At 40.2% G+C, this 16,301-nt stretch overlaps 1 protein-coding gene across 9 annotated transcripts in view; it reads left to right on the top strand.

Annotated features, from left to right (window-relative positions):
• The window catches only part of RAPGEF2 (Rap guanine nucleotide exchange factor 2), a 179,695-nt gene extending 171,081 nt beyond the window's left edge, over positions 1–8,614 (top strand). For 7 of the 9 annotated variants that reach the window (XM_048509447.1, XM_048509445.1, XM_048509446.1 and 4 more), the window contains 4 exons: positions 1,399–1,624; positions 2,826–3,385; positions 5,495–5,800; positions 6,591–8,614. In XM_048509447.1, coding sequence (XP_048365404.1) covers positions 1,399–1,624; positions 2,826–3,385; positions 5,495–5,800; positions 6,591–6,616 — 1,118 coding nt within the window. In that variant the 3' untranslated portion in view covers positions 6,617–8,614. The remainder of the gene's footprint in view (positions 1–1,398; positions 1,625–2,825; positions 3,386–5,494; positions 5,801–6,590) is intronic. The other 2 variants (XM_048509444.1, XM_048509448.1) reach the window with 2 other exon arrangements.
• Positions 8,615–16,301: the final 7,687 nt, after the last annotated feature.

The raw sequence follows: 16,301 nt of genomic DNA, 5'->3' as shown, positions 1-16,301 counted from the left end.
GGTAGATATTTATGAAAATATAAGTATTATCCAGAGATGTGAGCCACATTACTTTGGCTGTGGCTAAATTTCTGACAACAATGGTTTCTATGTAGGGTATGAAAATAGTGTGGTATTTGTAAGAGTGGTTATGTCCAAGTCTGCTGAGTCAATGGATTGTTGAATATACAACAATGATATGCACGGAATTTTCCAAACTGCTTTGTTTTCTGCTAAAAAAAATTCTGCCTCTAAATATTCATTGTTTCTTAAAATAACAATGCTATAGCCAGGTAAGTATGGCAGTTTCAAAGTTGTTATATATATTTATGTTTTATTGATTTAAAAACCAAGGTGGGGTGAGAATAAGAGCACAAATACATATTATTTCATTTACAAGTATTCCAGTAAATATAATTTTTTGTTCTGAATTTCTTTTACTGTAAAAAATGTATTTTTTAAATCTTGGTTTAAGCATTTGTTACTATAGGGACCTAATACTTTTAAAAATTGTTTACAAAATATGTCAAAGCAAACATGTCAAATAAGATCTTAGCTTTTGTTTATGAGATCAGGCAATTTTCCATCCCAATTCATATTTTTCCAAGAAACCTTCATCATTGTTAATGTTTTAAGATATTGAAGACGGTCAGAAGGAACAGAACCCTCTGGTTTGTAGGCACAACCTCAGTTTAGCAGTTGAGGTATCTTCTGCCAGTAGTAAGATTGTCTTGATTTTTTCTTGAGGCATCAAACCCTGGTTTCTTAACCAGATGCCTTCTCATGTAGGTCACATGTGGCAGCACTGTCCATTTCCTCTGTGAGTAAATTCATTATTACTAGAGCTTATGTCAAATGCCCCACATTCATTCATTTTATATTGCGTAGTTTCATTTTTCCTGGTACAAAGCGCTAGGGGTATAGTTCACCATCCGAATTTCTTCTACCAATATATCTGGAACAATCCGTGGCCACATGTTCACATGATTATGTAGAGAATGCAGCCATAGCTATTAGGCTGCCATTTCTTTTATTATGGTGAGGTAGTTTTTTAATGGCCATGACTGCTGTCTTAATCACTTGTGACTTTGTCCTCACAACTCTTTCCTTGGTTCAAATTGCTACACTGTGGACAGCTGGGATACATTTTCATAGAGCCCATTTGGACATTTTGACTGAAGACTGCTGAAGATGTAACAACAACAAATATAAAGGGACTTCACTTAAAATTCCATCAAATGAACATTTTTCTTCTTCCTCTCAAATGCCATGTCTTGAAAAGTAGATGCTTTTATGATCCATTGTACCTTTTGGCCTCACGATAAGAAATTAAAATAAAGAAGTAACCATTTTGAAGAGGTCGTTTATTTTATTGTGGAAATCTTCAGATTAATTTAAATGTCTCTGTTCCTTGCACAGGTTATACTCTGGCTCCCAGTGGAACAGTGGATAACTTTTCAGACTCTGGCCACAGTGAAATTTCTTCCAGATCTAGCATTGTCAGCAATTCTTCATTTGACTCCATGCCAGTTTCAGTGCATGATGAAAGGAGACAGAGGCACTCAGTGAGCATCGTGGAATCTAATCTTGGAGTGGGAAGGATTGAGAGAAGAGCCATGATTGAACCAGATCAATACAGCCTAGGGTAGGAACAACTTGCCCACATTTTACATTTATCAGGTGTCTGTTCTAGGCCTTCAAGTGATCTTTTTTCTTTTGACATTAGGCTTCATTTAGATTTACTGGTATGGGTCATGTGCATCATACTGTCACTTTAGTGAAGCTTACCTTTCCGTGAAAAGTGAAACATTACATCCCTGGACCTCCAAGACTATATGGCCTGGCAACCTAGGGCTGGTGCCAAGGTCACACCTGCACTTGTATCTGTGTGGTAATGGGCCATCTTGTTTCAATTGCTGCTTGTAACTAGAGAAATATGCAACCCCCACTCCGCCCCCTCCCTGGGGCCTGGAGTGAGTATTATCGCTGTCCTTGAGTCTGGAAGCACATAACAATACTGTCTTAACACTGCCTTTTCTTATGCTGCCTATTGTGGGAACAGGTGGGAGGGGGGAATGCTGGAAGCAAGAAAACTGGAGATATTTGGTAGCTAGAAAGCCTGAGCCCCCAGCTCTGGCTTTCTGCAGCTAAAGTCCTGACACAGTTCAGTAAAGCTCTTGAACCTTTCCTAAGTCTCAATTATTGAGTCTCAAGTATTGACTGGCGTAACACTATGGCATAGTCGTAATATACAGTGTTTTATGACTTACACTTGTTGTAGTTGTTTACATTTAATTAATAACAGTCTGTATACAGCAGCCTGTCTGTATACAGCAGCATTAGGCATATTGGAAAGCATAAGAAATATAAGGAAAGTCCCATTCTAAAAGAAATGGAATGCAGTTCAGTTTGCTTACCTTTTTTCCATGCAGTTAAATTAGCCATTAGTGGTAAAAAACATGTTTCCAAGACTCTTAGATTAATTTTTTCCCTTAGTATTGCCTGAAAGGAATTTTGATATAGTGTTCCATTTGTTTCATATCCATTATCAGCTTCATTAGATATCTCCTCACAACTACTGACTTTGTGGGGACTAGTGATGTACTTACAGGAAATTGTTCTGGTTTTGAAATTGAACAAGCAGCTACTTTGTAAATAGGTTGTTTATGGGCAGACATGCTGCAGCTTCCGGAGGCATTGCTGGTGGGGAGTGGTGAGTGGAAACAGTAGATACAAACTTCATCTTCCATTTGTGGTTATAATGAATGTTACACAGTTCCTGTCATCTGCAGGTTGCCAATGGTTATCCTGTTCATCTTAACTTCTTTCATTTCTGTGTCTTTTAGCTCCTATGCACCACTGACAGAGAATAGAGGCTTGTATGCTGGGGCAACTATGCTTTCTTCTCCCAGTACTGAGGAGCTGTCACAGGATCAAGGAGATCGAGCATCACTTGATGCAGCAGATAGTGGCCGTGGCAGTTGGACTTCTTGCTCAAGTGGTTCCCATGACAACATACAGACAATACAGCACCAGCGAAGTTGGGAGACTCTTCCTTTTGGACATGCTCATTTCGATAGTTCAGGCGATGGGGCAGGACTGTGGGCCTCAGGGAGCCACATGGACCCGATGATGTTCTCCGATCATGGCACAAAGTATGGCAGGCAGAGTCAAGGTAGGGAGGGCCTTGATCAAGCACAGTCCAGAGCAAGCTGGGCATCCTCCACAGGCTACTGGGGAGAGGACTCTGAAGGTGATACAGGTACCATAAAACGGCGGGGTGGGAAGGATGTATCAATTGAAGCTGAAACCAGTAGCATAACATCTATAACAGCAGAGGATTCAAAGCCAGTTCCCATGCCAACTCATATAGCTCTGACAACAAGTAATGCAAAGGGTCTTATGGGTAAGTTTAACTTTGTTTACCACCAAGTATCCTTCATATTTGTTGTAAATCTGAATTTACTTTACAAATATTTTTCTTTTAGTCTTTTTTTTAAAAAAGCAAAACAAATCATACCCTTATGTCATGTTTTGCTTTTTCATTAACACCTTTTGTCCTGTGAAAAGTGATGGGTCCTATTGTAGATGTTTTAGATAAGAAAACTCATTGCACTTGCCAAAGGTCACACACTTCAGCTAATGCAAATGCTCAGTCTTTTCTTCCAGCTTATCTACATGTTTGAATCACTTCCTCTTCCCATCCCTTTGCATGGGCTCCTATTTTTGTTCTCTGTCAGCAATAGCAATAGATTGTTCAGGAATCCTCTACCATCAGAGATAAAAGAAGTTATTATCACAAGTTTCTTTTCCATCTTGATGATTAGTATAGATTGGGATATGTCTCTGGTTATCAGTATGTGGATATTTTAATGTTAGTGGTCAGGGGATTAAACCTTTTCCTTCAGAATGTGTTAAACAATTTTAGAATACTAAAAAATTTAGTTACTTTGCACCTTCTCCAGATTTTTTTTTCACTTCATACATACTGGCGATAAAAAATAACAAGTGGAAATACACAAACTGTGAGGAATGGAGGAAGGTTTCCTCATAAGCATTGCAGATCTACATTGGGCATTAGAAGGACCAGTGATTCAGCAGTGGTCCAGTTTTGACTGCATCTTGTTTATTCTCAACAGCCTTCATATGCTGTTTACATGCATAAACAATTATATGCATAAACCAAACTAATTTCAGTTGTTTCACTTTTCAGAGTAATTTCAATTACTTCACTCGCCACCTCTACGAAGGGAAGAAAATGGCAAAGAACAAACCCTTTCAGGGGCATTTGAGTTATGCGCATTTAAGGAAGGGGACTGAAAAACTATTTACTTAAAATTTGCGGGGTCCAAAAGATATGTAGGAAGAATTGTGTGTGCACATATGCCCTTGCTTACCTTTTTTGTATCAAGGAGTTTGTTTTTTCCTTGATGTACATTTTCAGTAACCCTTTTTTAGAATCAAAAATAAGCTTCTTCCAAAGGCAGTCCCAGGCAGTTTATTATCTCAAATGACACGTAATGGAAATATGCCATCACATAGCCAACCAGATTCAATGAAATGGAGTTATAAAGCCAAGTCAGATTAAGGGCAAGAAACATTATTGCTCTTCTGCATGGGTTGCTTGACAGTGCTTATCCAATCAGATTTAGCTATGTGTTATCACAAAGCCAAATCACAGTGTTTTCTGCACTTTGAGTGGGGACATTTCTGTTTCATTTTGTTCATCATCTATGAAGTATTTCAGAAATGAGGAAGGGAGCATTTCACAGATTTTCTTTTGTTTTAATTTGAATAGCCTTAGGCAAAATGTATTGGAAAGACAACATAAACATTTTAAAAAGAAATGTATACTTCTGCATCAGTAATTACTAAAAACCAGAATACTCAAAGAACAGATATGTTTTAATTTCAGTCATACTTTTTTGATTGTATTATTTTAATTGGTACTGCTCTTGGAGAATTAGATAAAGTTGAAATTATATAAAAATATTGCAGTGTGAACACAATTCAAGATGCAAGCTGAGTTAGTGCTGTTTGCATTTTCTTCTGTTTTTCCCCTAGAACATGAAAGTAAAGTCATGTGTCATCTATGCTGTGCATTTTTTTATCAACTGTATTCTTTAGATATCTAAAAGAATCTTGTTGTAATTCTCTGCATGCATAGTCTTATTACTAGCTCATTTCACTAATTGTTTCATAATTTATCATGTGCTTATAGTCATAAGCCAACCAGAATGATGTCCCTCTAGATCTCATTGATTTTAGTATGAGAATTTCAAATATGTGTTCAGCTTTTCCTTTGAAATCAGTGTTGTACCTGTTCCAATCTTTGGCCAGATTGTATTAATACTTCATTATTTTATGCCACGCTATTATAATGTCTGCACTTTATCATAAGCATATCAGAGTTACCTGAATCATGTCAATGTAGCCAAAATGCATGGATTCATAGTGTTTGTGACAAATTTGTAGGAATGGCCACCAATATTGATATTGCATTGTTTTATTGCAGCTCGAAAAGAGGGCCGCTATCGTGAACCTCCACCAACCCCACCTGGTTATGTAGGAATACCTATTGCTGACTTTACAGAAGGAGTTTCCCATCCAGCCCGAAAACCTCCAGATTACAATGTAGCACTTCAGAGGTCTAGGATGGTGGCACGGTCGAGTGAAGCCTCTGGGACTTCAACGTCACAACAGCAATCACAGGGTCATTCATCCAACAGACCAGTTAACAAACCTCAGTGGCACAAACCAAATGAGTCAGACCCACATCTTGCTCACTATCAGCCTCAAGGGTTTTCCACGGAGGAGGATGGTAAACAGCTTATCACATTTTCTGAATGAAATATATATAGAATTTGCTTCCAAAGGGCTTTTTTTTGTATCCTGAAGAGTTTTCACATATCTCAAAAAGCGGCTCTGTGCTCAGAAGTATTTCTGTTTTGCTATCTAACGATGTCTTGTGAAATAACAGCTGTTAAGATGAGCTGTTTTGTGGCAGACATGCTAGGTTTCTCCAGTTCTTTGTGTGCAGCTTTGACTTAATGCTGAAAAATATCATGCCACGAAAACAAGTTATCTGTACCCAACTGTACCTGAAAATTCTCGGGGAGCTATTAGCACCCTCTGAAGGACGTGATAGCTTTCTGTAAATGCTGAAAGCTCATGCCTCGTTTTGACTCTTGTTTAATATGGTATCTAGTTTTCTTTTAGATGGCATTTCAACAGGCATTTCAATTTGCAAAAAAAATATTGTGGTATGAAACCCAAGAGAGGTCTGTGTTTTATGCCTGAACTGCAGTAAAGTCTGCTCTCTCTTTCTCTCTGCAGCATATGCAAAGCTCCCAGGGCTGGTACTGAACAGAGCCAAGTATAGGGATAATTAATATTTGTGACAAGTATACATTCGACCAGGTTTGCTTCAGTTAGCATGGAGATGACTGTGCACCTTTTAAGACCAAGTGTTTATGTTATTCGAAGAGAAAAATCAGGATTTTTTTAAAAGCTTCATCATTTAATAGAAATAACATGAAAACATTGACCAGATAAATAGCTACTTATTTTCAAAGAGCCTGAAATGTATTTCTCTCCTATTATGTTTGCAGAAGATGAACAAGTTTCTGCCGTTTAAAAACTGGGGCTTTCTGGATCCTGGGTAAGCTAACATAAAGGAGAGCACAAGATGATGCCCCCAGTACAGGAGCCTTGGAACTCTCATGAAAGGATGGTGGACCTGTTTGCCTCCTTCCCTGCCTTAAAGCAGCATGGGGCTTCTTCTCCCCCTCCTCCCCATACTCTTGTTCCCCTTGCATGTGAAATACTGTGAAGAAATCGCCCTGGCACTTTTCAAACTGTGTTGCTTGAAATGCATAGTGCAGCGTTCTCCCAACTCCCACTGTCGCTGTCTGCCACATCACACGGTATCATTCCAAATTCCGAGATCAACGTCATGACTGCACACACCCCACCCCCCCGAAGCCTGGAAGCATTTTAAAAAATCTTCCTTGGATCTTAATTGCAATTGTAGCATTTCTCCTCTTTGGGATAATGAGAACAACTAGTTGACAGCTACATTGGGCCTTTTACCTACTAAGAGATACACGTTGAAATTATTCAAGTACGCTGTGCTTGTTTGCTTGTTTACATTGCCTTTGTTGCTACTCGGTATGTTGTGTTGGCGGGCAAGGGGGAAAATTACATCTGCATAATTACAGTATTATTTTGTACTTTTAACAAGGGGTTGCCAGCCTGGACTACTTTTTTTTTTTAAAAAAAAGGATATCTCTATATATATATGTATGTAGTGTGTGGCTAAGCAAAGATGGCATGGTTTATAGGGAGGATACAGCCTTTCTTTTACCTTGAGCTTCATTTTTAGTGTTTGACTCAAAGCACAGCTGTTACATTTTAGAATTGCTGGTGTTTCTTATTTGCATCTGTAATAATGGAGAGCTGTTGAGTCTTGCAAGTAAACAGTGGAGAAAGAGGATTTTTTGTGTCCATTTCCTGTGCCTTTAGGAAGACAGGACGGTGAGCAAAACGGTTGCCCCATTCAGATGAAAAATGGCAAACTTACCTTTTACTTAAACCATCTTGCCCTTTTTACGGTCCTGTTGCAAACTACTGGTAGCGATAATTATTACACAAAAATTACCTGGATAACACTACTGCTGGGGCCATTTGGATGCTAATGCTAACTGTCAATCCGGATCTAATGATCTCCCTTTTATTGGTTTAGCATTAGGAAATAAAGATGCCATTAAATAATGAGAAATGATCAGTATAGCTCAACCAGCCTTTGTGGTGTGGTAATATTTACAATGGTTCATGGGTTTTAAGGAACACTGCATGTGTAGAGAAGGCCAATGGATAGCTATCATCTGCTCACAGCTGCTATTAGCCCTTGAGTGACTAAATGCCACTCTTCTCCCCCCTCCCCCCCTTTCTATTTTTATGTTGGTTTTGCACAGACTCCGGAAAAGTGAAGGCTGCCAATCCAAGTAGTACTCAAATGTGAGGAACTGCTGGTCTTGGATTTTTTCATTGAACTCAGCTGATCATATTGATCAGTAGATAAACGTAAATAGCTTCAACTTTTAAAGATCAAATTGCAGTGTTTTTTCACTGTATTGAACAATGTCAGTGCTTTATTTAATTATTCTCTTTCTCCTGTAATCATTGCTTTTTGTCTATTTGCTTATATATCGCTTTGTCAATTATGCATTTGTAATTTTACATGTAATATGCATTTGCCAGTTTCATTATATAGTCTATGGACCTCATGTGCATATAGCAAGACAGAAGAAACTAGCTCTATCACAAGTTGCACAAATGTTATATAGGCATTTAAGTAATTGTAGACCATAGGACTGCTAATCTCAGTTCACTCTGTGATGTCAAGTGCAGAATGTACGACTAACTGGTGATTTCCTCATACTTTTGATACTACTTGTACCTGTATGTCTTTTAGAAAGACATTGGTGGAGTCTGTATCCCTTTTGTATTTTTAATACAATAATTGTACATATTGGTTATATATTTTTGTTGAAAATGGTAGAAATGTACTATGTTTATGCTTCTATCCAGTTTGTATGAAGCTGGAATATAAATAAATATAACATTAATGAGCCTTGTGTTGCATTTGTCCAATCCTGCATATTTGCCTAAATTTGGTAGTATTGTATGTTTACCAAATGTTTAGCAGTTCAGCTTCACATGTTGGTCCCAGTGCTGGTACTGGGGCTACCTACTTATAGCATAAATCATTAGTTAGTAGTTACAACACCAGCCAATCTTTAACTTTGATATTTAGTGAGATTCCACTAGGACACCAAGTATATTGATAGAAATAGGGCTCTGAAGAAGTTTAAGTGTTCATCTCTTTCAGAAAGTCCTCTGTGGGTTCCAGGGTTTTGGTGTCTTTTCTGGGAAGATGTATCTAGAGCTGTATCAACCTGGCATACAAAGCTCGGAGGTTGGAAACCCCAGTGGGGTTGATGGCTATCTTTTATGGCTTTCCTTTCTTATAAATGGTTTACCAAGCAGCTACGTGGAATCTGTCTACATTTTCATCTGCCGTTATATTGACAAGGAGGCATCAGCTGACTTGTCCTTTGGAAGTCCTGTAACACACCATAATAGGTTAGCTCTCAGATGGCCCATCCTGGGATATTTTGTATGTCCCGTTGGTTGCAACTGCCCCATACCACCAGAGTGGAACGTTTGTTCACTTAACATGAAATTCGTTTGTTGGCAGTCCTGAGGATAGGGCAGGCACACTCTAATTGAGTCCCAGAGCAGCATGGCCTCTTACTGGCTTCTCTCTTTTTCTACTTTTTCTTTAATCATTGACTGTGAGAGTTTGATTTTTTTTGTTTGAGAAGTTATGTAATATTGTTAGCCTAAGTAGGCAGTCTCCACTTAAGTTGGGAGAATTAGCTAGGGAGTCAAAGTGAGATCATTAACTATGATCGATAACCAATACATACCAGTAGAGTCATGAATGAAAATTTTCAAATGACCAGGTGGTTATATAATTAAAATTGGTTTTATTACAGAATAAAATAATAAAAAAGAAATATACTTAAGAGCAATGAACATACACAAGGCATACAAGAGTAGACCAAGAGAAAAGAACCAGCACTTATACCCCCAAATGGGTTCTGAGGCAATGTGAGCTAAACTGGCAGGAGAGCCAGAAATAAAGAAGTGATCTCTTTTCTGGGGCTCCAACAATAAGATATGAGAGGCCTGGTGAGTTGCAAATTTATTGCTGGGATACAAATTTATTGCTGGGATGTCTGCAGATAGGGTAAATAGTGGTCTGATCAGAGTGCTGATTAAATCACCCTTGGATGACACAATAGGGATTAGCTAGTCCCATTGTCCAGCCAGGACACCTGTAGGAAAGAATAAAAGTTCAACAGCCAACCACCTGCCAAGCTTGACACACAAGATGGATTCCAAAATTCTCTGAGAAGCATCCATTTTGTGGGGAGCAGTGTCATGCTCTTATGCCAAACTTTGGACCCCATACCTTCGTGACACCTTTTGGCAGGAGGAGGAATCTGACTGTTTACAGTATGACGATTCCCCAGATATACGAAATGCATATGAATATATTCTGATCCAGTCTAGGAAGCTGAAGAACTAAAACCCCTTTGTTAGTATATGTCTGAATATGGCACACACGAGGCTGATATGAATTCTCAACACATAAACTGTTTTATTTTACTGTTATGGGGAAATGGTCATATTAAACTAGTCAGGGAAGTTTCAGTCTTAAACTTGGCAGGTGAAAAGGCAACAAGAATGATAGAAACTAGATAACTATGTACAATAGATCATTTGTAACAAGAAGTTAGCTGTTTTACTAACAGGTATTTGTAGCTGTTGAGAAATCACTTGGTTGTCTTTCCTTAGATAAACAGGCATAAGCTTATTTGGCACAAAATTTCTAAAGTTTGTGGAAACAGGAACATACACACAGGTTCCAATTTTCCTTCTTTAACACTTGATAGGGATCATCCCTTTTCCTTGGAACTGTTTTCCTCAGGGAAAGGCTACTGGTTTCAGTTTCCTGCCTCAGGATTCTCCTTGATCCTACCCTACTCCTTCACTACCCTCCGTTCCCAAGCTGCCGACCTGTTCTGTTAACCATAAATCAACAGCCAATCAATCTTTATTACGGTCAAAGACCAACATAAGGTAAATAAAATATCACTAAAAGTATAAAGTGTTTTAAAATTGTAAATCTATGCCTAAAAGAATCTACTGGTAATAAAAAACTGGAAACACAAAAAAGTATGGAAATATAAAACAATAGGAAAAAAGCATCAAAGGGAACAAAAGCTTTAACATTATTAAAAGAGGGATAGAATATCAGCAGAATTCTTGGAATTTTAATTCCTGTCAATCAGGGTTGCCAGACCGGTATAAGGCATTCGCTATCCATCACACGTAGCTTCTGGATGAGTCTGGGAAACTAAGAGAGAAAGACTTCCATTAGGAGTCAGTGAAAGATAAGCAACCCTACCTGACTGAAGAGCAGAGTTTCTTCCCATTAGTTGTAACTGCCCACCCTGAAACCACCAAGAAAGGGGCTTTACAGTAAGTGAGTACATTTTGCATTTTTATATTTTTATATTTTGCATTATATATATTTTGCATTTATTTAAACCAAAGGTGTTTTTTTCCTGTGGTGTAAGAATGTGTGACACAACTATTTATCTTTTAATTATGCAAGCATTCAATATTTATTAGGAGTATTTACTATTGCAAATCTGTTTCCAGTTACAAAGTTCAAGAGGTACTATACTCAGTTGTGGTGCAGCCGAAGAGAACATAGTATGCTTCCACATTAGATAATAGTCCCAAATGAATATGAGAATTATAATTCATGTTTAGGTGCTGCCTTTGTCAAAACCATTCTTCTCTGCATGTTTGAACATTGCTCGGCGAGCGGAGGAGCAGGAACTCACCGGAGGAGGAATCTTTAGGCAGACTTACTGACAAGGCAGGAGGCTGTGGCGGCAGCAAGGCTTGGTGGGTAGGGGGAGCAGGAACCCACCAGGTGAAGGTGTCTTCAGACTGCCTTGCCAATGAGGCAGGAAATGGTAGCAGCAGTGAGGCTCAGCGGTTGGGAGAGAGCAGGAAGTTGTTGGGAAAATCTTTAGGCTGCCTTGCCGACAAGGTGGGAGGCAGTGGCAGCAGCAAGGCTTGGCTGGCGGGGGGAGCAGGAGGATAAGAGGAAGCTCAAAGGTGGCCACAGATGGCTGCATTTACCCACAGCCAACCCCACACCACGGCAAAGCCAGGCAACTTCCTCATGCCCAGTCTCTGAAAGGGGAAGGAGGGACAACAAAAGATGAATGGGAGGGGGAAAGCAAAACTGGGTAGGCACTAGGACAGTGGTGGCGAACCTATGGCACGGGTGCCAGAGGTGGCACTCAGAGCCCTCTCTGTGGGCACGCGCAAACAGAGTTGCCCCCCCCCCCCCACACATCTAGGCTGGCCTGGGCTGCTGGGCTTGATTATTAGCATTAAACCTAAGACCTAGGCCCCTTCCGCACATGCAAAATAATGCGTTTTCAAACCACTTTCACAACTGTTTGCAAGTGGATTTTGCCATTCCGCACAGCTTCAAAGAGCACTGAAAGCAGTTTGAAAGTGCATTATTCTGCATGTGCGGAATGAGCACTAGTTTGGGGAAGCAGTGTAGGTAACCCTGTTAAGCACTGTTAAACCCCACTGATTTTCAAGCGAAGAACTGAAGCGTGATCCTTCACCTGGGAGTAAGCCCGGTTGCTGGCAATGGGGCTTGCTTCTGAGTAAACCCTCCTAGGGTCGTGATTCACCCGTTGGAAGAGTTGCACGGATGCTTCAAAGCAAAGCCACCGACTACCACCAAGCTTACTCCCGAGTAACGCACACCTCTGAGCCAACCGCTTTTTCTAAACTAAAACCTCAGTATTCAGGTTAAATTGCCGTGTTGGCACTTTGCGATAAATAAGTGGGTTTTGGGTTGCAATTTGGGCACTTGGTCTCAAAAAGGTTCACCACCACTGCACTAGGACCCAAGCAGAGCATTCTATGACAAAGAAAGTCCAGCATGTGACAGATGAATATACTTTAATCTTTCAGTGGAAAAGAATATAGAAAAGATTAAGTTACTGAGTGGAAGGAAAAGAGGTTGACCTGCATCTTGGTAGTAAAGTGGTTATGTTTTTTCCCCACTCAGAATTGCTGGCCTGCTGTGTTTTTTTGGTTCTGTTACTGGAGCCATGCATTTTTGCTTTGCACTCCTTGTTCAAATGATAGAGCAGATAGCTTCACAAACACCCACTGACACTGATGATGTGCAATTGTGCAAAAAGCAATGTAATACACATTCTCTCACTTGCACGGTTGGGAGGAAAAATACTTTAAAAAATCTCTGGTAGTGGGGAACTAAACAACCCAGTTTATAGGCCTGAGTGGGGTTGACTGGTTATACTAGAATTAAATAACACATCAATTGATCTATTGTTTAGTCCATAGATAAAAGAAGCTGATACAAGGCAAGTAAACCAGTTGTTTTTATGAGGTACTGTAAGACTAAGTTGGAGCTGCTATTTTTCCTTATCTCAGTCATATGTAAATTATATCCTATTGTGCACAGGGTGCAGATCTGATTATTATTAGCCTGTTTCATATGCATTGTATGGCAGTACACCATCAAAGCCTGTCTCTGTGGAACTATATGTGTCTTGTCAAGGTTAATATATGCTGTTTCCATATATACATGCACTTCTGAGGTTGTATCCTGTAATAGACTTTAAAAGATTCTTCATTTGGTGAAGGTCACTTTCCTTCGACTATGAAATATGAATTTTCAAATGAGATGTGTCAGTATATAAAAAATCATAGAATTTGATGACCTGAATCGATACACACTTTGCAGTCTACCCAAATGGATATGTTTGCTTTATAGGTACTAGCCTCAGCCCCCCCCACCCCACCCCCCTTTGTGATGTTTAAAAGCTGCAACAGCTGCTTAGTCAGGGCAAAGTTCTTCTGACTTCTACGTGAACTGAAATGTCTTTATATTATCTTAAGCTCCTTTTTTAATAGCCTAAATAATTTTTGACAGATTATATTATCAATTATTTTTTACTCAAGATAGTATTTTGGGGAGAAATCACCAATATACATCTTCATTTGGAATGGTCTCAAGTAATGTCGTCCTCCCGCCCCAACCCTTAAAATAGTTCCTATTGTTCATATTCGTGGTTTCTTGTGCAATCCAGCATTGGAACTGAGCATGCACAGGCCAGCTGTGGAAAAGATTTCCAAAGCTTTCTAGCATACTAGAAGCACAACTATTCCTTCCTGTGCTTTCTTGCCAAAACGATCACATGACTAGGAGAAGGGGCACTACTCCCTCAGTACCCTTTTTTGCAGCCGCAAACAGAGGATATCCACTGCTGTTCTGTGTTTTTCCTCATTCTTGAAGCTGAGTTGACTTGTTTCTCTCATTAATAGGAATTCCAGTCAAGAATAAACTGCATTTAAATAACAAACATTTCTGGATTTCCACTTCATTGTCATAGCACAAGAGAGCCTCTTCAGGATTGTGCCAACTGTGGTTTTAAAGTGCAGGGGTGTGGCGGGGGTGTGGCAGAGGTGCAGGGCGCATGCATGCCCTGTGTGCAGTTCCCCCTTGCTCTGGCCCTGCCTGTTGGTTCTGAAGGGAGAAGTTTGGAAGCGTGGCCTGACACCCATTCCTTCTGTCCACTCTGAAGCCTTTTGTTGGCTTCAAGAGGCTGACTGACTGAAAGTGTCCCTCTCCCTTCCTGGGAGAGTGTCAGCTCTGAGACCCTAGCCTAGCGTGTGGCCCAGTAGAGGCTGCCTGACTGAAAGCCTCCCTCCCCCTCTCTGACTTCTGCTCCAAGAGCCTGGGGCATGGCCTCTTGGATCTGAGGGGAAGAAGGCTGCTTGCCTGAAGGCATCCTCCCCCCTCCTTCTGTCTGCTTGGAGTGGAGAAGCCTGAAGTTGTGGCCTGATCGGAGCCTCATTTAAAGGCTTAGCTGTGCCTGAGTGAAGGGAGCTTCTCCTGGCTGCCTGCAGTTTCAAGGTGAAATCCTTGGAGGCAAAGGGCTAACAGAGCCTTGCAATTCTCACTAGCCCTTGGTAAATTATGTTAAGTATCAGGAGCATGTTGTGCTTTTTAGTTGGTGTTATTTCGATCACTTCAGCCACTGTAGTTTTTGGAAAGTTGCTGAAGTGGGTAGAATTTTCTGAGACAACAAACAGGCTTAAGAGCAGCTGAGCTTCATTTTATTACTCAGCACTGTAGCCTCGGTCTACCTTTTTGCTGCAGTCTCTCCAGACTAATTCTTAATCCTAAGGGGCTTTCAGCCCGGTTACTGTTTCGAGCAGAGGCACAGCTTGCTATTACCTTCTCCATAGGGAGCTCAGAACTGATAATCAAGAATGCTTTTTGGAGGCAAGCCGAAGCAGTTTGCCTCTTCTCTCAGTTCCATGGCAGCATTCATAAACTTTAATGATGTCTGTTTTCAATATTCATAACAAACCTGTTCCTCTAAGCCCGATCCTTTTGTAGGTAATTTTTCCCTATCAGTTTCAAGTGTGTCCACATTCCCTTCTTCCTACCAGGGAATGGCACTGACTCTCCCCAGGGCTCTCAGACTTATTGCTGCTTCTGGGAGAGAGCTCTTCCTTCAACTGGGTTCAGACTGTCTCCGGAGTCCCTCTTACGTGACATCATTTCTGGTGAAAGCCGTTTGGTTTACAGGTTAAAGTGTTGGGTTAGGATCAGGAAGACCCAGGTTCAAATGCCATTCTGTCTGAAAACTTGCTTGTGACCGTGTGCCTATTGCATTCTGTTAACCTGAGCTGCCTCATAGGGTTCTAGTGAAGATGGACTGGAAAAGTGTAACATTTTAGATGCCACTTTGAGTCCCTATTGATTAACATAAACTGTATCTTTTTAATGAACATCTCATGCTTGTACTCAAAACTGGTGTCCCATGAGACAAAGTCTTTGACACGCAAACATTCATCATCGGCTGATATTAGAGCGTCTACTATGATCCTTTAGGAAATATATGCTTGATTCCACTGGTCATCTCTATTGCTGTTGATGGCCAGCACGTTAAATCATTTCTAATTCAGCCACTGTGGAGTGTGAGTGCGGTAAGCTGTTAGCCTGAGTGAAAGCAGAATTTCTCTGCTGCACTTTCCCTTTAAGGTATGAATCAAAAGGTCAGTATGGCCCTTTTACTATTCCCTTTGAAGTGAGCTTGGCATGTGTCTCACAGCTTATTCCTGTGGTGTACATGATAAATCTGTTCCTTTAATCTGGGTTAGTCTATTTACCATATCCTAGTCCATGCTAGGAATTAGTGTATAAAAGTAAGAAAAGAAACGGGTTGTTACAGTAGCTCCACAAAGAGGCTATGAATTCTTTAGTCCAGTTGGACAACACTCTGTGGGGAGTAACAGGCTTGCTGTCAGATCCTTAAGATAACATGGTGTCTCAGGGTTGTGTATATGTTAGTTTGTTTTTTCCCCCTGTACAAGGTGTCTAAAGCCTTGGCAGCTTTTACTGAAAAAGTCTCTGCTAATTGGACTTGCCAAAAATTCGTTAAATCTATTCATCAATCCTCTATGGTGATATGCTCTGCAAGAGACAGTAAAATTCTGTGGTTTGCTATATTGTCCAACATGCATAGGCTTCTTTCAGTTCTTTGCATACCTATGTTACTTTGTGGGGTGAGACCCAAGATCTTTCCACTTCTCCTCTGAAAGGAGGT

Source organism: Sphaerodactylus townsendi, linkage group LG10 (genome assembly GCF_021028975.2).
Source record: "Sphaerodactylus townsendi isolate TG3544 linkage group LG10, MPM_Stown_v2.3, whole genome shotgun sequence".
NCBI classification, from domain to species: Eukaryota; Metazoa; Chordata; class Lepidosauria; order Squamata; family Sphaerodactylidae; genus Sphaerodactylus; species Sphaerodactylus townsendi.
This window is presented reverse-complemented; position numbering and strand designations above follow the sequence as displayed.